Below are 23,340 nucleotides of genomic sequence, written 5' to 3'. Positions count from 1 at the left end.
ACAGTCTGCAAACATGTCAGGTGTTCTGTAAATACCGATGCTACCTTTGCCTAAGTAATGAAAACATGAGCCTTGTCTCAGTAAGCGCATTAAGATACACATGTTACCTGAAGCGCCAAGCAAACAGAATTCATTTCAACATGAATCTGCAGAGATATCAAAGCATGTTGGTGACAGGCTGGGTTGGAAGATTTCTTCTGAAGAGACTGCAGGCCTGTTGCCAGCTGGTTTGAAATACTCTAAGCCCTCAGTTTTAAGCACCACTAAAATGGCATTTTTTGTTTAAAAGTAGCATGTACGTTTAGTAATAATCTTATAGCCCACCCTTGACCAGAGGGTGAAGCCTGAACCAATACTGAATGGAATTACATCGTCGCTCCTGCTTTCAAGGCCTGCGGAGTCGACGGGGCAAAGCCGCTCGGCGGAGAGCCCCCTCGCCGCCGCTCAGGGCCGCCGCCTTCCTCGCCGCATTCTTCTCCTCCGGCTCCCTGCAGGCCGCGACCAGGGGCCGAGGCGATGGACGCTCACGTCTGGCGTGGGGCGGCCCGCGACTCCTCCCACGCGGGGCTCTGTCCCGGGAGGCCACCCCGCGGCACGCAGGCGGGGTCTGCCCGGCACACCTCGGCGCCCGCGCCACGTGGCCCCTCCGCGCTTGACCCGCCACGGCCACGCCTGTCCCCGTGGGGCCCGCGTGGGTGGAGCGCCCGAACCCGCCAGAGCCCCGCGCGCGGGCTGGCTCGGGGTCAGGCTCTGAACAGGCCTGGAGCGCGCTCACGGGCGCGCGCGCGGCCTCCGCGGCGCCGGCAGGACGGAGGCCGGTCCCCAGCCCCGCCAGGCTCCTCGGCCGGCTGCTGGTGCTGGGCCGCTGCCACCTCTCCCTCACGCGCGCCGCGTCGGCTCTAGCCCGGGAGAGCGGAGCAGCGCGCCAGGCGCAGCCAGCAGCAGCCGGCGGCGGGCGGGCGCGGCTCCCGCCAAGCCGCGCCCTGCCCTGCCCTGCCCTGCCCGACCGAGGGAGGGAGGGAGGGCGGGAGCGAGGGCCGCTGCCGCGCGCGGGAAAGACGCGGGCCCGCAGGCAGGCCGGCCGCGAGGCGCGCATGGAGGCGGAGCGGCCGGCGCCGCAGGCCGGGGAGGAAGCGGCGGCGCGGGGGCGGCGGGAGCAGGTCGGGGATGCCAGGCCGCTTCCCCGCGGCGGCGCGGCGAGGGAGGGCGCGATTCGGGCAGAGGCGAGCGGGGGCCGCCGCGAGCAGCTCCGGGCGGCCGAGCGGGCGGGGGCAGGCGGCTCTCCCGCGAGCCGCCCCCGATCCGCGGTTCGCTTCTGCCCGGGCTGCCGCGGCCCGCGCGGGCGGAGCGAGCTCGCGCGCGGGCCTGCCGAGGGCCGGGCGCTCCCACGGCCACGGGCGGGCTCTGCGGAGGCCTGCGCTGCCGCTGTGCGCGCGCGCGGCGGCGGCACTCCAGCCCTGGCCCAAGCTCGGCGCTGGCGGCGCGGCTTGGGCCGGGCCCCCGCCCGCCGCGCCCAGGCCGCTCCTGGGTCTGGCGCGCGCCTTCGCGGCAGCCCTGCGGCGCCCCTCGAGCGAGCGCCTGGGCAGCTCGGGGGCGCGCTGAGGCGCGGCCTGCGCCGCCCGCGCGCATTCGGTGCTGGGGGCGCCGGGGCGCTGCTGCGCGCGTGCCGCGTTGTGGGCTTCCCGGTGGGGCATCTGGCTGGCCGCTGTGGGAACAGGACGCTGGCTCGGACGCGCCGCTGGCCTGACCCCGCGGGCGTTGGCCTTGCTGTGGAGAGGCCCTGCCGGAGGTGTCCGCGTGAGGCTCTGCCCCGTTGGAATTCAGGGGGTGGTCGGCTAACCCTGTTCCTGAGTGGCAGAGGCCCGCATCGTTGGGAACAAGCCCCGTCGTAGGAACATGGGTGTTTCGTGGGGCTTTCTCCTCACCGTTGCAGCCTTTGTTTCCCTAGCCGTAGCTGAGATTGCCAGATCAAAATTCAGAAGGGGGGACACTAAAGCTTTTGTGTGGTGCTTTGGAATGTGGGGCATCCACTACACTTTATATGGCTGGGATGATCCTGGGCAGGAACCAGTCCTCTAAAACAAGAGATGTTAGTTAAAATGCTTCTGCTAATGGTTTTCTTTTTCACATAACTACCAATATCTGTTATTTGGAAACAAGTTGCACTAACAAATTGGCGTACGTTGCTAGATGCTTGTGTTTTTCTTGTATACACGCAGGAGAGAACGCCCAAAGAAAACTGGAGCACATGTCTGCCAGAAAGCCCTTCAAGGAGCAGGACTTTGGTCAAACAAGTGAGAATTCTTCTCACACCTGTGCCTGTTACCAGAGGAAAACACAACAGGCGTAGGCCTCAGAAATGCTTGTTAGAGCAATTCTCCAGCTCTGAAGAGTCTTTAGATAAAGAACCAAAAGTCAAGAAGGCCTTTAGCTACTCTTCAAGCCCAGAAACCTCTAAGGCTTCTCCCAGTCCCACTGAGGTAGTCTTCAGTACAAAGTCTGACATACATCCTTCAGTTGTAGGAGCCGTCAGTGATCTGGAGAATGACGAGGATCCCGAGAGTGTTAAAAAGGATGTAAGTGCCTCTTACCTGGCAAGAGGCGCATCTGTTTAAATGGTGTTCTTAGAATTGCTTAGAAGATATGGATTAAAACTTTCACTCATGTGAATACTTTGCAAAATATTTGCTTGTTGGTTGCAGGACGATGAATCGACACAGCTATCGGCTTATGAAAAAAAGAGACTGAAGAACATAACAGAAAATGCTAAATTTTTTGCTTCTCTAAAACTGTTTGAGGTTTGTTGGGGTTTCTGTTAAGGATTAGAATAACAATCTCTAATATGTAATGTTACTGTTGATCATGGTCACTGTCATATTTATAGGTGGTCAATTTTAATTAAGGAATCCATCCTCAGCAATGTTTTCATAACCAATACATAATACAGCAGCAGGGACTTTTCTTGTAATGCCAAGGAAACTTTATATATTTTAAACATTTTTATATCAACTTTCAATTAAACATTTCTAGGGTGATTTACAGTTGATCATAAAATGCTAATAATAGAACAGCAGTTGACAATAGTAAAACTGCTGAGAACAGGCACATCAGAAATACTTTGGACGTTAAAAATCTTGGAAAATAAAAACTTTAGAATTCTTGTGATGTTTAGGATAATTTATCACATAATAACAGAACAACCACATACTAGCGTGAGGTGCAGTGGTAGAAGGTATTTTGACTTTTAGGGCCTGGCTTGAGTTTGCTAAATCTGAAGCAAGAAAAGTAATGTGGACATTTATGAACTAGATAAATTGTGTATACAATGCATCTGATTTCATGCTCTCTTTTAAGTCAGCTGCAAGACTTCGTAAAATGACAATCAAAGGGCAGTCTCATGAAATAAAAAGGTAAAACTACACATGCTTTAAATATGGCTAAAGATTTTGGCTACCTTTCTCCCTCTCTTTCCTGTTTTAAGTTGTGAAGGTATCTGGATCTATCTAACCAATTACTACTGGAAACTGAAGCCCTGTAAGTGTGTCATTGGGCATTATTCTTCTGTCAGTACATTTTCCTTACCTGCTGTATTATAATTGGAACTTTCTGATAAAAAATACTGTGGCAGCATTTGTTCACTGATGTCTTAGTAAAATATTTCCAAAATACTTGGCTTAATGATGCCATGTATTGGTGGGAAAGATTGTCAATCACAACCTGAAGAGTTTGTCCTTCTTGATAGTGGTAGGAGAACAGGAAGAATGGGATTAATTCCAACTGCTAGTACTGCTGCTTAGGAGGCAGGGCCAACCAACTTGAATATCCCCTTCTGGAGAGGCGTTCCCTCACAGTTCTTGGCTCTGCCTTGTAAGCATTACAAGCAGGATTGCTGGAATCCTGGTTAATTCAGGAAGCCCCAGTCAACCTACCTCTTCGTTCATTCTTTTTGACTTCTTCCCTTCTTTTAGTTTCTACTTTGACTATTTTCTTTGTGTCCTCCTCCAGTATTTTGGTTATATGGATTGTTAAGAAAGATTATTGGCCACTAAGTATCCTGGCCCTGAAAGCACACTCTGATGCACAGAAACTTGATGGGAGGGTGGGGGACTGAATGCTGGTGAGGCCTTGTTATATTCACATGAGCCCTAACTTTCCAAAAGAAAGTAACAGAATTGGAGTTGGAGGGTAAGAGAGGCCAGGGGAGGGATGATGGTGGGGGAAGGTGGACGTTCCCCTGGTTCACACAACACAAGGGCCCACTGTGGCTTAATTTAACTGTGGGGGCTGTCACGTTGTGCCAGGTGCCCAGCTTGCCCTTGGCTTGTCGTGTCAAACCTGCCCGCCCCCCGCCCAGGCGGCAGAGGTTGGTTGAGGGGTAGACAACCCTTAAATAACCCTAAAACAAGCCATGGGTTATTTGAGGGTTGTCTAACCTTCAGCTTATCCCATCCACCTTGGTTCACATGACAAGCCATGGCAAGCTGGACACCATGCAAAAATGGTGTTCTCAGGTGCCTGGCACAATGTGACAGTGTCCACAGGTAAATTAAGGCACAGTGGGCTGTCATGTCACGGGAACCAGGTTTACGGGAGACAGACTTTCTCGATGTGGTAGCATTAGCTGAACTTTTAGTGAAAATCATGCCTTTTTAAAACCTTGGTTTAGTGGTGGGGGGAGGGGATTTCTCCCTAGGATCAAAAGAGGAGTGAGAGGTATCTAGGGTACTAGTAGGACCTAAGCTTTAGAAAAAAAGAAATCCTGTTTTACTTGCAGCAGGTGAGAGAAGAGACCAGTGGAGGAATGGAGTGGGGAGATGCAGTAGCTGCATATTAATCTGCTGTCTTGGGATACTGAAAGTTTTGTTGCTTTTAACCATTTTATTTGTAAGCTGTCCCAGGAGTTTTGTTGCAAACATAATGGCAAGATATAAATTACATTTAATACATAGGGGATAAGACAATCAGTGGCTAACTAGTCATGATGCCTACAATATACAATATACCAGATGGCTACAATTGAGAAGTTACCTCTCAATCCCAATTGCTGGGAACATGAGTGTGGGGGCACTCTTGTACTCAAGTCCTGCTGGTGGGCTTCCGATAGGCATCTGATCAGTCACTGTGGGAACAGAATGCTGGAGTAGAGATGTCTTCGGTCTGGTCCAGCACAGCTCTTCTTATGTAGAGGGATCTCTAGCAACCATAGTGTTGGCTGGGGGAAAGAATGATGGAAAATATGGTAGAGTGAGATGAAAAACAATAGCAAGAAATGCAGGATAATTTAAAAAAGGAAGAAATAGGGTATTGGCTAAAGTTAATGTGTGATGAATGTGAAATATTTGCAACACTGTATTGTCTTAGAGGTGAAATTATGTTTCTGTAGAGTTAAACCTTCAAAGGCAGAAACTGTGACAACTTGTCGAAGATCCATGCGCTTGCAGAGAGTAGATCCACTGGGCATTCCCTTGCCAGAAACACAAGCACAGCCAGAAACTCCAGTTGAAGAGAATGTAAGAGGACAGATATGAAGGGAAGAATTGGCTGTTTAAAGTGCTCTTGCTGAATTTTGAAATTCTTAGACTTGCTAGAGTATTTGGCTTGGGGATGCTGGCAAAGTTTTCTGCTGGGCCTTAGTCCATTGCTATGGTTTGCATTCCCTCTGGACATTCTTTGACTCTTCACTGATCAGACATGTATTTGCATCAAGCAAGTCTTAAGAACCTGGCTTTTCACATGTGATTTGGGCTGTATGAATAAAGCGAAAGAACTGGGACATGGAAAAAATTAAGTGGCTCTTATCTGCTACTTTTTTGCGGGGTGTACTAACTGGGCAAGATGTAAAGTAAGCCACTAATTTATATTCCATTTCCTCTCTTGAAAGCCCCGTTTGCCACCTGGACCTCTTCAGATGATACCTGCAAATCAAGATCAGGGAACTGAGCTAACTGAAGGCTTTCTGAATGTGTGGGCAAAAATAAGTCAGGTATCACTAGAGCTCGTTGATTTGACCTATAGAGAGCCTGAACACTTAATTCATTTAATTCAACATCTGCATGGTAAATTCTTTTTGTTCTCCAACCAATAATGCAGATAAAGCCTATGAAGACTGAGAAGACTACATGTAACTTGGGAAGGTAACTTAGAAATTGGTTTCATCTTGCTTTGAAAAATTTGTGTGTTTTTTGTGGATGCTAACATATTAATTCTTTTGGCCTAGCTACAAGGCTAGACTGTGCGGAATGGTCCTCAGAAAAGACTGTGTAGCAAAAGTGGTCAAAAACCGGATTTACTCTGTGGCTATCCATCCATCTGAAAGCAGAACTTTGGTGGCAGCTGGAGACAAGTGGGGGCAGATCGGTCTCTGGGATTTGGTAAGCAACTCATGTTCTGTTGTTTTGGGGATTTTTTTTTTTTTTTAGTGTTCTGGGTATCTTTTGTAAACCATTGATCTTGGGCAGGAAAATGGGAACATTTAAAAATTTAAAAAGCAGGTAAGGTCGCTGGTCAGGGAATAGATCCATTCTGGCTTGGCTGGCCACTGCTCCTGTTTGGTTGCCAGATACTTTTTGCTACAGTGGAGGAGGGTATCCTTGAATGGGTTGCTCTTCCCGCTCCAATAGGCAGGGCTTATGCACCTCAGACTTAGATGTACTTTCCCGTGTGGGAGAGATTTCCAGTCCTGCCTAGCTCCAAGAGACAGGGTATCGGCAGACCACCACGTATTATTTCTTCAACTTTAGAAAGAGAGCCACTTTATTTAAAAAAAAAAAAAAAGGCTGAGGAGTTTCAGAGTGGCCCATGGACACTGTGGCTGCTGCGATGTTCCCCATCCAATCAGGAAAGGGATTGGGCTGCCCCAACACTACTGCAGGTCTCCTTGGAGGGTGATTTTGAGAGGGGCTGGGGCAGTTGGAAAGTGGAGTTACGTTTCCCGGAAGTCCGGTACCCAGGAAGCAATGTCCATCCATAGTGGTGCGACTGTCTCCTCGTTACCGGGGAACCTGGCCAGTTCCAGGGGTATGCCCACATGACACTGAGCCCTGTTGTAGCTGAACCCCCTCACCTCTCCTTCATCAATGGGAAAGCCAATATCCTGTCAGTATGGAGGAGGGTTTCAGGTTAGCTGGAGAAGTTTTCTCCACAGACTTTAAGTCACTGAAGAAGGTTATTGTCCAAAACTCACAGTGGTTGATATCTGTAACTCTCCCTCCACAGTGTAGGTTCAAGGCAAAACGTTCTTATGTTCTCTGAAGAACCCAGTATCTCCCTAGATTCATTGATCAAGTACCTCTCCAGCAGAAATTCTCAGACTACTTTTAACACAAGGAAAATGGAGTAAACAGTCACATGGAAATTCCCAATGCAGAAGTAGAACAGCACCATATAGTTCCTTTGGCAGGAGATCTAGAGAGGAGACACCAAAGCTGTCCTTGGAACATGTGTTCAAGACTCACTGAGGGAGGAAAAGACTCTGGGGTTCTTCAGCAAGGGAACCCTCCAGCTTCTGCAGATATTATGAGAGCATATAGTCATGGTCCCCTTCTCCAGAAGCACCACAGATAATTCAGAGGTACTTGTGGAAGCAATTGCTATTAATACAAGATGCTCTGTGTCTCCTTACTGACTCAGTGATGTCTACAGAGGGTGCATATTTTGACATAACCATAGCATCTGGCTTTATTTTCTACAGGCATTCAGGTGACCCAGCAATGCAGTGCTCTTTTCTAGTAAGCCAGTAAAATATTTACTGTGTTCCATGTCCCATTGCCTATATAGGGATCCACATTGCTTGCAAACATGTGGATCTCATACAGTTGATGCAACCACATGAAAGTAAGTGAGTCTGCATAACCTTTGTTTTCTGGAACACATTTCATTCTCATTGTTAGTTAAAAATGAAGCATGTTCCAAACTCAGCTAAGAAGAGATAGAAATGTATTAGGCTGGGAGGACGATAAAGTCCAGCAGTCTTGTTGCCCAAGGCTGGTTGTTTCATAATCCAATCACAGCAGTGGGAGTTAGGGCAATTGATTGAACATTCTTGGCTTCCCTTTCAGCAAGCCACTTCACTGGGTAGTTCATTCCCTATGCTCTTTAATAGTGTTTCCTGTAAGAGGAGTTCTCGGTATCAGAGCAAATGGAGTCTGAACCCTCAGGTATTCTTTCCTGATTGGCAGGTTTGTCCTTCTGTTGCTACACCCCTTTAGCTCTCCATTTGACACCAAAGTTCATCTCTGCACGTATATGTGTGAATGAGTGGAAACCATAGATGCACTAAGCACAATGGCCCCACCATTTGCATATGTGACTTCCCTCCTCTCATCTCCATCGAGTCCAACCCCCTGCTCAATGTAGGAATCCAAGTCAGAGCATCCCTGACAGATGGCTGTCCAGCCTCGTCTTGAACGCCTCCAGTGTGGGAGAGCCCACCACCTCCCCAGGCAGTTGGTTCCATTGTATTGCTCTAAGAGGAAGTTTCTCCTGATGATCAGCCGGAATCCGGCTACCTGTCACTTGAGCCCATGATTCCATGTCCTGCACTCTGGGATGATCGAGAAGAGATCCTGGCCTTCCTGTCTGTGACAACCTTTCAAGTACTTGAAGAGCGCTATTCTAGCTCCCCTCAGTCTCAAGGCTAAATATGCCCAGTTCTTTCAGTCTCTCTTCATAGGCTTTGTTTCCAGTCCCCTGATCATCTTGGTTGCCCTCCTCTGAACCCTCTCCAGTTTGTCTGCATACTTCTTAAAGTGTGGTGCCCAGAACTGGACACAGTACTCCAGATGAAGCCTAGCCAGTGCTGAGTAGAGGGGAACTAGTACTTCCCGGGATTTGGAAGCTGTAGTTCTATGAATGCAGCCCAAAAGAGCATGTGCCTTTTTTGCAGCCACATCACATTGTTGGCTCATATTCAGCTTGTGATCGACAACAATTCCAAGATCTTTCTCGCTTGTAGTGCTGTTGAGCCACGTATCCCCTATCTTGTAACTGTTCATTTGGTTTCTTTTTCCTAGGTGCAGAACTTGGCATTGATCCCTATTAAGTTTCTGTTATTTTCTGCCCAGCACCCCAGTCTATCCAGATCACTTTGAATTTTGTTTCTGTCTTCCAAAGTATTAGCTATCCCGCCCAATTTTGTGTCATCTGCAGATTTGATCAGCATTCCCTGCACCTCCTCCTCCAAGCCATTAATACAAATGTTGAAGAGCACTGGGCCCAGGACTGAGCCCTGCGGTACCCCGCTTGTTACCTCTCCCCAGTTTGAGAAGATCCCATTGATAAGCACTCTTTGAGTCCTATTCTGCAGCCAACTGTGGATCCACTGGATCTTTGTTTCATCTAGCCCACTTTGAGCTAGCTTGCGCATCAGGATATCATGGGGCACTTTGTCGAAAGCTTTGCTGAAGTCGAGGTATATGATGTCCACAGCATTCCCACAGTCCACAAGGGAGGTGACCTGATCAAACAATGAGATCAGATTCATCTGGCAGGATTTATTCTTGACAAATCCATGTTGGCTTCAAGTTCTCACTGCATTGTTTTCAAGGTGCTTACAGATGGCTTGCTTTGTCATCTGCTACAGAGTTTTCCCAGGGATTGATGTCAGACTGACTGGTCTGTAGTTCCCATCCTCCATGATTGCTAAATGATAATAGACGGTGGTTCTGAGAGTTCTTTGCCAGTTCCTTTATTACTCTAGGGTGCAGTTCATCTGGCCCTGGAGATTTTGAACTCATTCAAAGTAATTAGGTGTTCCTTGACCATATGCCTATCAAACTGCATTCCTTCCCCTTCAGCCTGTGCTTCGCCATTGCCAGGGGGGTCATAGACTCTCTTTTGGGAGAAGACTGAGCCAAAGTAGGAATTAAGCACCTCTGCCTTTTCTTTGTCATGTGTTATCATTTTGCCATCCTTAATTAATAGCTGAACCACCATTTCTTTGTCTTTTACTATGCACGTACAGTCAGGGCCAGAAATATCGGAACAAGGATAACTGTTTTGGCATTTGGCCTCTGTACACCTCCACTTTGAAGTTGAAAGGAAACACAACCAGATGGGAGCGAAGTCAGAACTTTCAGCTGTAATTCAAGGGGTTTGACAAAAGTGGGGCACTAACCATTCAAGAAGTACAGCCAGTGGCATACACGCACCCTCATCATTGGTGGCTCATAAGTAAGAACGACTGGCTGACAAGCAGCTGCATGGCCAGTTGTGGCCTGTTTCCTGGGTACCCCATGACCAGTCAAGCAGATAAAAGGCCTGGAGGTGGTTCTGAGTGTTACATTTGCATTTGGTAGCTGTTCACTGGAACCCCCAACATGAGGTCCAAAGGGGTGTCCATGTGAGTGAAGGAGGCCATCATTAGGCTGAGGAAACAAAATAAACCCATCAGAGAGATAGCAAAAACAGTGGGAGTGGCCAATACAACAGTTTGGAACATCCTGAAAAAGAAGGAATTAACTGGCAAGCTCAGCAACAGCAAAAGGCCTGGAAGACCACAGAAGACAACTAAAGTGGATGACCGCAGAATGCTGCTCATGGTGAAGAGGAACCCTTTCAGAACATCTAGCCAGGTCAAGAATGCTCTTGTGGAGGTAGGCATGTCATTGTCAACATCTACGGTCAAGAGACGGCTTTATGAATGTAAATACAGAGGCTTCACAACAAGGTGCAAACCACTGGTAACGCTCAAGAACAGAAAGGCCAGATTAGCCTTTGCCAGCAAACAACCAAAAAAGCCTGCCCAGTTCTGGACTAAGATTCTTTGGACTGATGAAACCAAGATTAACTTGTACCAGAATGATGGGAAGAGAAAAGTATGGAGAAGGAAAGGAACAGCTCATGATCCAAAGCATACCACATCATCTGTCAAACATGGTGGAGGCAGTGTTATGGCATGGGCATGTATGGCCGCCAGTGGAACCGGGTCACTGGTGTTTATTGGTGACCTGGCTGCTGCTAAAAGCAGCAGGATGAATTCTGAAGTATACAGGGTTATACTTTCTGCTCAGATTCAGCCAAATGCTGCCAAACTGATCATAGAATCATAGAATAGTAGGGTTGGAAGGGGCCTACAAGGCCATTGAGTCCAACCCCCTGCTCAGTGCAGGAATGCAAGTCAGAGCATCCCTGACAGATGGCTGTCCAGCCTCGTCTTGAACGCCTCCAGTGTGGGAGAGCCCACCACCTCCCTAGGGAATGGGTTCCATTGTCGTATTGCTCTAACAGTCAGGACATTTTTCCTGATGTTCAGCCGGAATCTGGCTTCCTGTAACTTGAGCCCATTATTCCGTGTCCTGCACTCTGGGATGATCAAGTAGAGATCCTGGCCTTCCTCTCTGACAACCTTTCAAGTACTTGAAGAGCGCTATCATATCTCCCCTCAGTCTTCTCTTCTCAAGGCTAAACATGCCCAGTTCTTTCAGTCTCTCTTCATAGGGCTTTGTTTCCAGTCCTCTGATCATCTTTGTTGCCCTCCTCTGAACCCTCTCCAGTTTGTCTGCATCCTTCTTAAAGTGTGGTGCCCAGAACTGGACACAGTACTCCAGATGAGGCCTAACCAGTGCTGAGTAGAGGGGAACTAGTACTTCCCGGGTTTTCGAAGCTATAGCTCTATGAATGCAGCTCAAAAGAGCATGTGGCTTTTTTGCAGCCACATCCCATTGTTGGCTCATATTCAGCTTGTGATCAACAACAATTCCAAGATCCTTCTCGCTTGTAGTGTGGTTGAGCCACGTATCCCCCATCTTGTAACTGTGCATTTGGTTTCTTTTTCCTAGGTGCAGAACTTGGCATTTATCCCTATTAAATGTCATTCTGTTGTTTTCTGCCCAGCGCTCCAGTCTATCCAGATCATTTTGAATTTTGTTTCTGTCTTCCAGAGTATTAGCTATCCTGCCCAATTTTGTGTCATCTGCAAATTTGATCAGCATTCCCTGCACCTCCTCCTCCAAGTCATTAATACAAATGTTGAAGAGCACTGGGCCCAGGACTGAGCCCTGCGGTACCCCACTCTACCTCTCCCCAGTTTGAGAAGGTCCCATTGATAAGCACTCTTTGATTCCGATTCTGTAGCCAACTGTGGATCCACTGGATTGTTGTTTCAACTAGCCCACTTTGAGCTAGTTTGCTCATCAAGATATCATGGGGCACTTTGTCAAAAGCTTTGCTGAAGTCGAGGTATATGATGTCTACAGCATTCCCATGGTCCACAAGGGAGGTGACTTGATCAAAAAATGAGATCAGATTCGTCTGGCAGGACTTGTTCCTGACAAATCCATGTTGGCTTCGAGTAATCCCTGTATTGTTTTCAAGGTGCTTACAGATGGATTGCTTTATCATCTGCTCCAGAGTTTTCCCAGGGATTGATGTCAGACTGACTGGTCTGTAGTTCCCAGGTTCCTCTTTTTTACTCTTTTTGAAGATAGGGACAACATTAGCCCTCCTCCAGTCATCTGGCACTTCCCCCGTCCTCCATGATTTCTCAAAGATAATAGACAGCGGTTCTGAGAGTTCTTCTGCCAGTTCTTTTATTACTCTAGGGTGCAGTTCATCTGGTTCTGGAGATTTGAACTCATTCAAAGTAATTAGGTGATAGGACGCCGCTTCATATTGCAGGTGGCTAATGACCCAAAACATACAGCAAAAGCTACCCAAGAGTTTCTCAAGGCAAAGAAGTGGGATGTTCTTCAATGGCCAAGTCAGTCACCTGATCTCAACCCAATAGAGCATGCTTTTCACTTACTGAAGACAAGACTGAAGGTAGAAAGACTCACAAACAAGCAGCAGGTGAAGGCAGCTGCAGTAAAGGCCTGGCAAAGCATCTCGAGAGAGGAAACTCAGCATTTGGTCATGTTCCAGACTTCCTGTCATTGACTGCAAAGGATCCAGTCCATGGGTTCCAGACTTCAGGCAGTCATTGACTGCAAGGGATTTTCATCCAAGTATTAAAGGCGATCCTTAAGTTTGAAATGATGTTGGTTTGTTCCATTACTTATGAGCTACCAACAATGGGTGTGTGTGTATGCTACTGGCTGTCCTTCCTGAATGGTTAGTGCCCCACTTTTGTCCAACCCCTTGAATGACAGCTGATAGTCCTGACTTCTCTCCCATCTGGGTGTGTTTCCTTTCATCAATGTGGGAGTGTACAGAGGCCAACTGCCAAAACAGTTATCCTTGTTCCGATATTTCTGGCCCTGACTGTAGTTGAAGAAAGCTATTTTGTTGCTTTTAGCATCCCTCGCTAATCTCAGCTTGTTCTCAGCTTTAGCTTTTTAGTAGCCGATCCTACTTTCTGTAGGAGGAAGTTATCCACCACACACGTCAGGAATTTCCTGGAGGGGCCATGTTTTGCAGAATTTGTCTCCCAACAAATATCGGGGAAATTGAAGTCCCCCGTTACTACTACATCATGCCTCCTTGAAACATTGGCTATTTGCTTTTCAAAAGTTTCATCCTCGTCTTCTCCTTGATTGGGTAGCCGGTAGTAGACTCTGACCACCATGTTCCTTTAATTCTTTGCTCCATTTATTTTAACCTAGATGCTATCGATGGGGCTCCCAAGCTCCTCCTCCTGTATTTCTGTGCAGAGATATGTATTTTTCACATATAGTGCAACCCTACCTCCCTTTCTGTTCCTCCTGTTCTTTTTGAACAAGTTATATCCTTCAGCTGCTGTATTCCAGTCATGAGAGTCATCCCACCAAGTCTCAGGTACACCTATCAAGTCATAATTTCCCTCCTGCATTAAGAGTTCAAGTTCATTCTGTTTGTTTCCCATGCTCTGGGCATTAGTATATAGACATCGAAGACCATGTGCTTCATGGTCTGGCTTTCTTCCTACATGTTTGTGAAGACTATTATTGGGCGCTATTAGAGCTGTTCTCTCCACTGTGATGCATGAGCCTTCGTCCATTGTTACCCCCAACTTTACATCTCCCCGTAGGATTCAGTTTCCGGTTGGAACTGATGTCGCTCTGGCAGCTTCCCCACGGGTTCTCCATGGGAGCTTTCTCAAACAGCTTTTTAAAAGGTTGAAAACCCTTTTCATCTCCCCCCTGGAATTAAGGGGGGGGGGGCAAGACTGCTCTGGAACATCTTGGAGAAATGTATTCCCCACAAGATAGGGGGGGGGGGGCTGGATTCCAGGATTATCTCCCTAGAGCTTTACCAACACAAAAAGCTGTACTGAGACTCCTGTTTCATAGGAGAAAACAGGGCTGACATGTTCCATAATAATATATGCTTAAAGAAATATCAACAACTTGTGAGGGATGATTTAAGAAATGATAACAGTATTTGAGAACATCTGAGGACCTGTAAGATCTGTTTGAGAGAAACATGTCTACACTGAGAAGAAAGGAGCTGGCATCAACTCCCCCCGCACCCCATGTGTCAAAAGTTCTGAGAACAGAAGATATAGGGGAATTATTTACTCTGATAAAGACTTTATCTTCACAATATACGGAGCAAGCCAAAAGGTTGGATTTAATCCAAAATTCAATCACCGCCTTGCAAGGAGCCATTGATTTAATGCATGGCAAGAAATGGAGACGAGAATTAACGAGCTAGAAGACGGAGTAGCAGGGAATGAAACTTGGTCACCAATTTGTTTTAAAAATACCTCTGACAGAATTTCTCAACTGGAGGCCTTCACAAGAAGATCAAATGTACATATTATTGGGATTAAAAATCTGTCTAATAATGTAAAATTGCCTATTTTTGTGGATAAACTTTTGCATGAGATACTCCCTATCCCATCTGATTATTTACTTGATATTGAGCAGGCATTTCGTGTGCCAAATGCGAAAGGGACTGACTATACCATCATAGTCCAATTTGCAAAAGTCTCCACAAATAATTATATCCTGCGTTTGGCAAGAGAGGGCCTTTCCTGGAAACAAGATAAAGTTATGTTATTTCCAGATTACATCAAAGAGGTGGCGAATAAAAGAAGGCAATTTATCAAAGGATTCAGTTTAAAGCCGTCCTGATGAAGTTCTTCATGCTGTGGCCAAACACATTCTTCCCAGCCTTTGTGAGGTGCAACCCATCCCTTGCCAACAGTCCCATCGTCCAGGAAGTATAGCCCATGGCCCCAGAATCCAAATCTCTCTCATCGGCACCACCTTCATAGCCAGTCACCCAGAGCATTTTTCTTTCCTTTTCTGTCCCTCTTCTAACTACTGGAAAGATGGATGAGAATACTATCTGGGCCCCAAAGTTCTTGAGTTTCCTTCCCAAAGCTTCAAAGTCTTATGAGATTTCTTCGTAGCTCCGCTTGGCAGTATCATTTGTTCCCACAAGGATGAGAAGAAAGGGATACCTGCCAGTGGGCTTTATGAGTGCAGGCAACCCTTCAGTCACGTCTAATCCGTCCTCCCGGGAGACCGCATACCTGGCGAGTCCACGGGTCTTCACGACATACTTGGGTTTCGATCCCACGCAGCAAGGAGTCTCCCACTACTACTACTCTTCTCTTCTTGTAGCTGTAGGCCTGGATTTCATTGCCTGTACTTGGCTGACCTTCAGCCTCTTGCTCGCTCTCATGCAGGTTCCCCTGTAATTCTTCCTCTGCAGGCTGTCCTCCAATCTCATCCTCAAGTACCTGGAAACGGTTCCATAGCTCCACTGCCTCCACTGGTGCCGAGTATCTAGTAGTTCTTCTGCTCCCAACTGTCACCCTTTTCCAAGGAGTATCCTCTACTGCATTTTTCCTCACCTCAGCATTTCCCTTTTCTGCCTCAGCTTGCTGTTGCTCTTCTAGCTCCTGTACTTTGCTTTGCTGCTGTAGTTCCACCGTTCTGTCCAAGAACTCTTCATGTTCTCTTATTCCCTGGAGGGTTGACAGTCGCCACTGCAGTCCTTTTACTTTTTCTTCCAGCAGCGTGATCAACTTGCACTTGTTGCCGGTGTAGGCCATGTTGATCTCAGGCAAGAAAACAAACATGGCACACACCTTGCAGGTCACCACCACTGGAGAGTCTTGGCCTACCATAGTCTCTTTTCCCTTTTTGTGTCTAGCTTTCTGGTTGTTCTAGAGTAGCCTGTGCCTGGTTCTCTACTCATTGCAGGTTAAAAACAGAGTCCCACTGCTGTGGAAGTGTGTGTTACAAGACAAATAAAAAAATTTAAAAATGAAAAAGATAACAACAATAGAATGAAAAAAAATGTTAGGGGCCTCCCCCTTGACCTCCCCTACCAAACTCCCCTGGCCAACTCCTGTTTGCTCCCCCTGTTCGCTCGCTCTGATCCCTCGCTCTCTGGGAGCTTGCTTGCTTCTGTAGTCCCTAGACCAGCTGGAGCAGCTTCCTCTGCTCTGCTCAGCTGGGAGGCGGGAAACAGACTGAAGCTTCCTGCCCACACAGCTGCTGGGAGTACTCAGGCCACCCTCACACACACACATTCAGTTGGAGCTCTCAGGAGCACCTGGTGAGCTCCCAGCCACTCAGAAGGAAAAAGACAGCCCTCTGGGCTTTTTCAGCTTCCTCCAGCCCACTTACCTCTTTGCCTTAGTCTCCTTTGTCTCTTCTGCCACTGTAACTCCCCTGGCCAACTTAGCTGCATTTGACTGATTGGAGGCCTATGAGCACACCCTGGAGCAGATAAGCAAGCCGTGTTCTTGTTTCCAGAAGGAAAACCATTGTATTTATAAGTCCGCTTGGAAACAGATTCTTCTGTAAGCTGATCTAGGAATCTTGGTGGCTGAGTGGGATTAAAAAAGTTGTTTTTCACTATGGGAGTGGTCTGCTGATCCTCTGATGGTTCACAGATATCCCTGGTAGAATCTGCACAGGGTTATTAATGCTTTCTTCTAAGCAGTTTTCTGATCCTATTAGATTAGTTTCTCATCTGTTAGTTTCTGTATTTGAAGCTTTGCTGTAGGGTAGCCATAATTCTCTGTTCTAACCATAAACAGTCCAAGGGACAGACACTCGAGGTACGCAGGACTTTGAGAATGTATGTTGAAGGGACATGGGAGCTTTGATGTATCTGAAGGCTTTTATCATTTCTTTTTAGACCTCGGGTTGTATTTTTCTTTAGAAACTTAAGAAGGTACGCCACCCTGGATGATAGGAGCTCTGTTTATACCCTTGAGACTTTGAAGCTTTGGGAAGGAAACTCAAGAACTTTGGGGCCCAGATAGTTTTCTCATCCATCCTTCCAGTAGTTAGAAGAGGGATAGAAAGGGAACGAAAAATACTCCGGGTGAATGACTGGCTACGAAGGTGGTGCCGACGAGAGAGATTTGGATTCTGGGACCACGGGCTATACTTCCTGGAAGATGGGCTGTTGGCTAGGGATGGGTTGCACCTCACAAAGGCTGGGAAGAATGTGTTTGGACACAGCATGAAGAACTTCATCAGGAGGGCTTTAAACTGAATCCTACGGGGAAGGGAGATGTAATGTTGGGGGTAACAATGGACGTAGGCGCATGCACTGCAATGGAGAGAACAGCGCTGATAGCGCCCAATAATAGTCTTCAGACACATGTAGGAAGAAAGCCAGACTATGAAGCACATGGTCTTCGATGTCTATATACTAATGCCCAGAGTATGGGAAACAAACAGAATGAACTTGAACTCTTAATACAGGAGGGAAATTATGACTTGATAGGTATAACTGAGACTTGGTGGGATGACTCTCATGACTGGAATACAGCAGTTGAAGGATATAACTTGTTCAAAAAGAACAGGAGGAACAGAAAGGGAGGCGGGGTTGCACTGTATGTGAAAAATACATATCTCTGCACAGAAATACAGGAGGAGGAGCTTGGTAGCCCCATCGAGAGCATCTGGGTTGAAATAAATGGAGCAAAGAATAAAAGGAACCTGGTGGTCGGAGTCTACTACCGGCCACCCAATCAAGGAGAAGCCAAGGATGAAACTTTTGAAAAGCAAATAGCCAATGTTTTAAGGAAGCATGATGTAGTAGTAATGGGGGACTTCAATTTCCCCGATATTTGTTGGGAGACAAATTCTGCAAAACATGGCCCCTCCAGGAAATTCCTGACTTGTGTGGCGGATAACTTCCTCCTACAGAAAGTAGAGGAAGGAACTAGAGGATCGGCTATCCTTGACTTGATCCTAACCAACAGAGATGACTTAGTGGATAAAGTAGCAGTTACAGGAACTCTGGGGGAAAGCGACCATGTTGTACTTGAGTTCTTGGTTCTAAGGGAAGCAAAAGCCGAGTGTACTCAAACGCGTACCCTGGATTTTAGGAAAGCTGATTTTAATAAACTCAGAACAATGATCAGTAAGGTCCCATGGCAAACAATGCTAGCGAGAAAAGGAGTCCAAGATGGGTGGGAACTTTTAAAAAAGGAAATTCTCAAGGCACAATCACAAACAATTCCAACAAGAAGAAAAGGTGGAAGACAACAGAAGAAGCCAATGTGGCTTCACAAAAAGCTTAGGGATGACCTGAAAACAAAAAAGGACACATATAAGAAGTGGAAAGAAGGCCAAGTAACAAAGGAAGAGTACAGGCAGGTAGCACAGAATTGCAGGGATGGCGTCAGGAAGGCTAAAGCGGAGAACGAGGTGAGGTTAGCGAGGGATGCTAAAAACAACAAAAAGGCTTTCTTCAGCTACGTGCATAGTAAAAGGCAGAGGAAAGAAATGGTTGTTCAGCTATTAAATAAGGATGGCAAAATGATAACAGATGACAAAGAAAAGGCAGAGGTGCTCAATTCCTACTTTGGCTCAGTCTTCTCCCAAAAGAGGGTCTATGACCCCCCTGGCAAAGGCGAAGTACAGGCTGAAGGGGCAGGATTGCAGCTTGAGATCGACAGGCATATGGTCAAGGAACACCTCATTACTTTGAATGAGTTCAAATCTCCAGGGCCAGATGAACTGCATCCTAGAGTAATAAAGGAACTGGCAGAAGAACTCTCAGAACCGCTGTCTATTCTCTTTGAGAAATCATGGAGGACCGGGGAAGTGCCAGATGACTGGAGGAGGGCTAACGTTGTCCCTATCTTCAAAAAGGGTAAAAAGGAGGAACCTGGGAACTACAGACCAGTCAGTCTGACATCAATCCCTGGGAAAATTCTGGAGCAGATCATAAAGCAATCCATCTGGAAGCACCTTGACAACAATGCCGTGATTACTCGAAGCCAACATGGATTTGTCAAAAACAAGTCCTGCCAGACAAATCTGATCTCATTTTTTGATCAAGTCACCTCCCTTGTAGACCGTGGGAATGCTGTAGACATCATATACCTCGACTTCAGCAAAGCTTTCGACAAAGTGCCCCATGATATCCTGATGAGCAAACTTGCTCGAAGTGGGCTAGATGAAACAACGATCATGTGGATCCACAGTTGGCTACAGAATCGGACTCAAAGAGTGCTTATCAATGGGACCTTCTCAAGCTGGGGAGAGGTAACGAGCGGGGTACCGCAGGGCTCAGTCCTGGGCCCAGTGCTCTTCAACATTTTTATTAATGACTTGGAGGAGGAGGTGCAGGGAATGCTGATCAAATTTGCAGATGACACAAAATTGGGAGGGATAGCTAATACTTTGGAAGACAGAAACAAAATTCAAAGTGATCTGGATAGACTGGAGTGCTGGGCAGAAAACAACAGAATGGCATTTAATAGGGACAAATGCCAAGTTCTGCACCTAGGAAAAAGAAACCAAATGCACAGTTACAAGATGGGGGATACGTGGCTCAACCACACTACGAGCGAGAAGGATCTTGGAATTGTCGTCGATCACAAGCTGAATATGAGCCAACAATGTGATGTGGCTGCAAAAAAGGCAAATGCTATTTTGGGCTGCATTCATAGAAGCATCGCTTCCAAATCCCGGGAAGTACTAGTTCCCCTCTACTCAGCACTGGTTAGGCCTCATCTGGAGTACTGTGTCCAGTTCTGGGCACCACACTTTAAGAAGGATGCAGACAAGCTGGAGAGGGTTCAAAGGAGGGCAACAAAGATGATCAGGGGACTGGAAACAAAGCCCTATGAAGAGAGACTGAAAGAACTGGGCATGTTTAGCCTTGAGAAGAGAAGACTGAGGGGAGATATGATAGCACTCTTCAAGTACTTGAAAGGTTGTCACAGAGAAGAAGGCCAGGATCTCTTCTTGATCATCCCAGAGTGCAGGACACGGAATAATGGGCTCAAGTTACAGGAAGCCAGATTCCGGCTGAACATCAGGAAAAACTTCCTGAGTGTCAGAGCAATACGGCAATGGAACCAATTACCTGGGGAGGTGGTGGGCTCTCCCACACTGGAGGCCTTTAAGACGAGGCTGGACAGCCATTTGTCAGGGATGCTCTGACTTGGATTCCTGCATTGAGCAGGGGGTTGGACTCGATGGCCTTGTAGGCCCCTTCCAACCCTACTATTCTATGATTCTATGATTCTAGTTTGCTGGAGCGCTGGGCAGAAAGCAACAGAATGACATTTAATAGGGAGAAATGCCAAGTTCTGCACCTAGGAAAAAGAAACCAAATGCACAGTTACAAGATGGGGGATACGTGGCTCAACAATACTACAAGCAAGAAGGATCTTGCAATTGTTGTCGATCACAAGCTGAATATGAGCCAACAATGTGATGTGGCTGCAAAAAAGGCAAATGCTATTTTGGGGTGCATTCATAGAAACATAGCTTCCAAATCCTGGGAAGTACTAGTTCCCCTCTACTCAGCACTGGTTAGGCCTCATCTAGAGTACTGTGTCCAGTTCTGGGCAACACACTTTAAGAAGGATGCAAACTGGAGAGGGTTCAGAGGAGGGCAACAAAGATGATCAGGGGACTGGAAACAAAGCCCTATGAAGAGAGACTGAAAGAACTGGGCATGTTTAGCCTTGAGAAGAGAAGACTGACGGGAGATAGGATAGCACTCTTCAAGTACTTGAAAGGTTGTCACAGAGAAGAAGGCCAGGATCTCTTCTTGATCATCCCAGAGTGCAGGACACGGAATAATGGGCTCGTTACAGGAAGCCAGATTCCACTGAACATCAGGAGAAACTTCCTGTTAGAGCAATACGACAATGGAACCAATGACTGAGGGAGGTGGTGGGCTCTCCCACACTGGAGGCCTTCAAGATGAGGCTGGACAGCCATCTGTCAGGGATGCTTTGACTTGGATTCCTGCATTGAGCAGGGGGTTGGACTCGATGGCCTTGTAGGCCCCTTCCAGCCCTATTATTCTATGATTCTATGAGTCTGGAATCACTAGAATAATCTACCCTTTTTCCTGCATGTACCTTCAGTAGTACCGTTACAAGGCACCAATACTCTGTGCCACAAAGCTGTGCTTTCTCTGTCAGGAATCTGGCAAAAAATCTCATATTGTTGGGTAGGAATAAGAAAGATCCAGTGCTGGTCAGCCTTCACCTCTTTCAGAGCTGCTTTCAAGAGATGAATGCTCCAGCAAGCGGTCTCAGTTTGGGAGACAGATGCAGCAAGAGCCACATATCCCATTCAAGGATGCACTCCTCTGCTGTAGGAAAGTAGAATGTTGGACCTACCCTAGTAAGTTCATTTGCTGCAATGGATGGAAGGTATCATACCCACCCTGGATGGAGATGTGTTGCTGCTGGGGGGAGTACTGGGGGTTTTCAGTTAGTATCTTGCCTTGAAGACTTCCCACACTTTTTTCACAGGTGTTTCATTTACTGTTCTTTCATCATTCTGCCTTTAAGTGCGGCAGTTCCTGCATGAACAAGGAGGGTTAAGTTTAGAGTTACCACTGTCCTTTTGATGCTTGTTATGTCCCGAAAGTGGGAGGGGGAGCTCTCCCAGACAAGAAAGTACATCTGTACAAGGCTAATCTGCATAAGGCCTGCCTGTTGGAGCGAGTGGGAGGAATAACTCATTTGAGGGGGGCTTTCATCCACTGTAGATGACTTACTACAGTCAGTCCAATGTTCTGACCTTGTCCCTCCTCAGATGGCAGTATCTGGTAGGAATGGAGGCCTCCTGCATACTGGGAAATTTGGGTTCTGTGATTTGGGAGGAGGAGGAGAGGCATAAGAAAGTGCCGTCCTCTTGCCTGACAGCTAGGTGGGCTGCCCCACACTTCTTCACTTGGCATGGGCTTTCTAGTTGCTGTCGCTTCTGTGAAGAGTGTGAGAGGAGGGTCTGCTCGGTCATGAAAGATCTCTAAAGTAAACATTTTTTGGAAGAGTCAGGAGATTATCTTATCAAAGCTTAGTTTTAAGCCCGCTCACCCTAAACAAAAATTGTGGCACAAGCTTGGCCTTTTCCTGCAGTGGAGGAAGACATCCTTGGATGGGTTGCCTTGATGGGCAGGAATAGGCATATTAGACTTGGGCTGCCCTCCCACGGTGGGGAGCCACCTGTTCCCGGTTTTCTCCCTGCCTTGCTGCCCCAAAGTCATTTGGTCCCCACAGGTGCATCGGTCCTTCCAGTGCATCTGCCAGGAACCAACTTTGCTGCGCACAGGGCTTCTCCCACGGGAGACATGGCCTCGCCTGCCCTGCACCTTCTCCCATTGGGAAGAAGATGCAGGGCAGGTCGAGGTACTTGGCCCAGCTCCAAAGCCCAGTCCAGCACTCCTGTAAGCTCTGGATGAGCGTGCAGCTGTTCCTCCCTCAGTCCCTTTGTTGTCTCTATGATTGGAGATAAAGGGATTCCTCTCCCTGCCTCCTGCCAGGACCCCAGTGGCCTCAAGGCCAGGGTGCAGGGCTTGGGGAGGGAAGTGAGTGGGGCCTGCGGAGAGCACCTAAGCTTTGGTGGGCTGGAAGGGCACTTTCCATAGGCCAGAGGTTGCCCACCCATGTTGTGCAGGAAGTGGGAAAGGGAAAAAAGGGAGGGTGGGATGAGGCAGGGTTCCTAGCCGGCGCAATGCCTGGGCCCCGCTCTGCACAGGCCCATTGCACGACTCCCTCCGGGACCCTGCCAGCTCTCCTTGGGACAGGCAGGCAAGCAGAGGATGGCTCTGGGGCGAGATGCTCCTGTGCTGGGATGATCTCCCCCTCGGAGCCGGCTCCTGGCTCCGCGGCACCAGTGTGAGGTGGCTCTGACAGAGAGGTGACCTCCAACACTAGCTGGGGTGTGGGAAGCATCAGAGGCAGCAGCACCAGGGGCGCATTTAGAAGACGCAGAGGCCAGCAATCGCCACTGTCGTAGAGGGGCATTCATTACCCCCAAGAACTGCCATGGGATCAAGCAAATTCTCTTAAAAGGAAGGAGATTGGGCACAGCCTCCCCCTCAACGTGTGGACAGTGTTCAGAAGACAGCAGGCTCCTGTTCTCTGTCTTGGCAGAGCAGGGCAGGGCCAGGTCAAGTAGAGGAGCCACGTTGCCACAGGAAAGGGGGGAAGCCCACGGCTCGGGAAAGCCTGTGTGCAGCAAAGCCAGG

General features: G+C 47.8%; 1 protein-coding gene across 4 annotated transcripts in view; it reads left to right on the top strand.

The window, feature by feature from the left end:
• The first annotated feature begins 1,042 nt into the window (after positions 1–1,042).
• The window catches only part of WDR76 (WD repeat domain 76), a 38,419-nt gene continuing 16,121 nt past the window's right edge, over positions 1,043–23,340 (top strand). The window contains exons 1-8 of one of the 4 annotated variants that reach the window (XM_084817681.1): positions 1,043–1,160; positions 2,220–2,576; positions 2,703–2,798; positions 3,355–3,410; positions 5,384–5,510; positions 5,882–5,983; positions 6,091–6,134; positions 6,218–6,371. In XM_084817681.1, the coding sequence (XP_084673807.1) occupies positions 1,095–1,160; positions 2,220–2,576; positions 2,703–2,798; positions 3,355–3,410; positions 5,384–5,510; positions 5,882–5,983; positions 6,091–6,134; positions 6,218–6,371 (1,002 nt within the window). In that variant the 5' untranslated portion in view covers positions 1,043–1,094. Of the gene's footprint in view, positions 2,090–2,219; positions 2,577–2,702; positions 2,799–3,354; positions 3,411–5,383; positions 5,511–5,881; positions 5,984–6,090; positions 6,135–6,217; positions 6,372–23,340 lie in introns of all 4 variants that reach the window. The other 3 variants (XM_084817680.1, XM_084817679.1, XM_084817682.1) reach the window with 3 other exon arrangements.

The sequence above is a fragment of the Heloderma suspectum genome, chromosome 11 (assembly GCF_057233095.1).
Source record: "Heloderma suspectum isolate Gila_16-S chromosome 11, 16-S_ref, whole genome shotgun sequence".
NCBI classification, from domain to species: Eukaryota; Metazoa; Chordata; class Lepidosauria; order Squamata; family Helodermatidae; genus Heloderma; species Heloderma suspectum.
The sequence above is the reverse complement of the archived record's forward strand: the minus strand, read 5'-3'. Positions and strand labels throughout refer to the sequence as shown.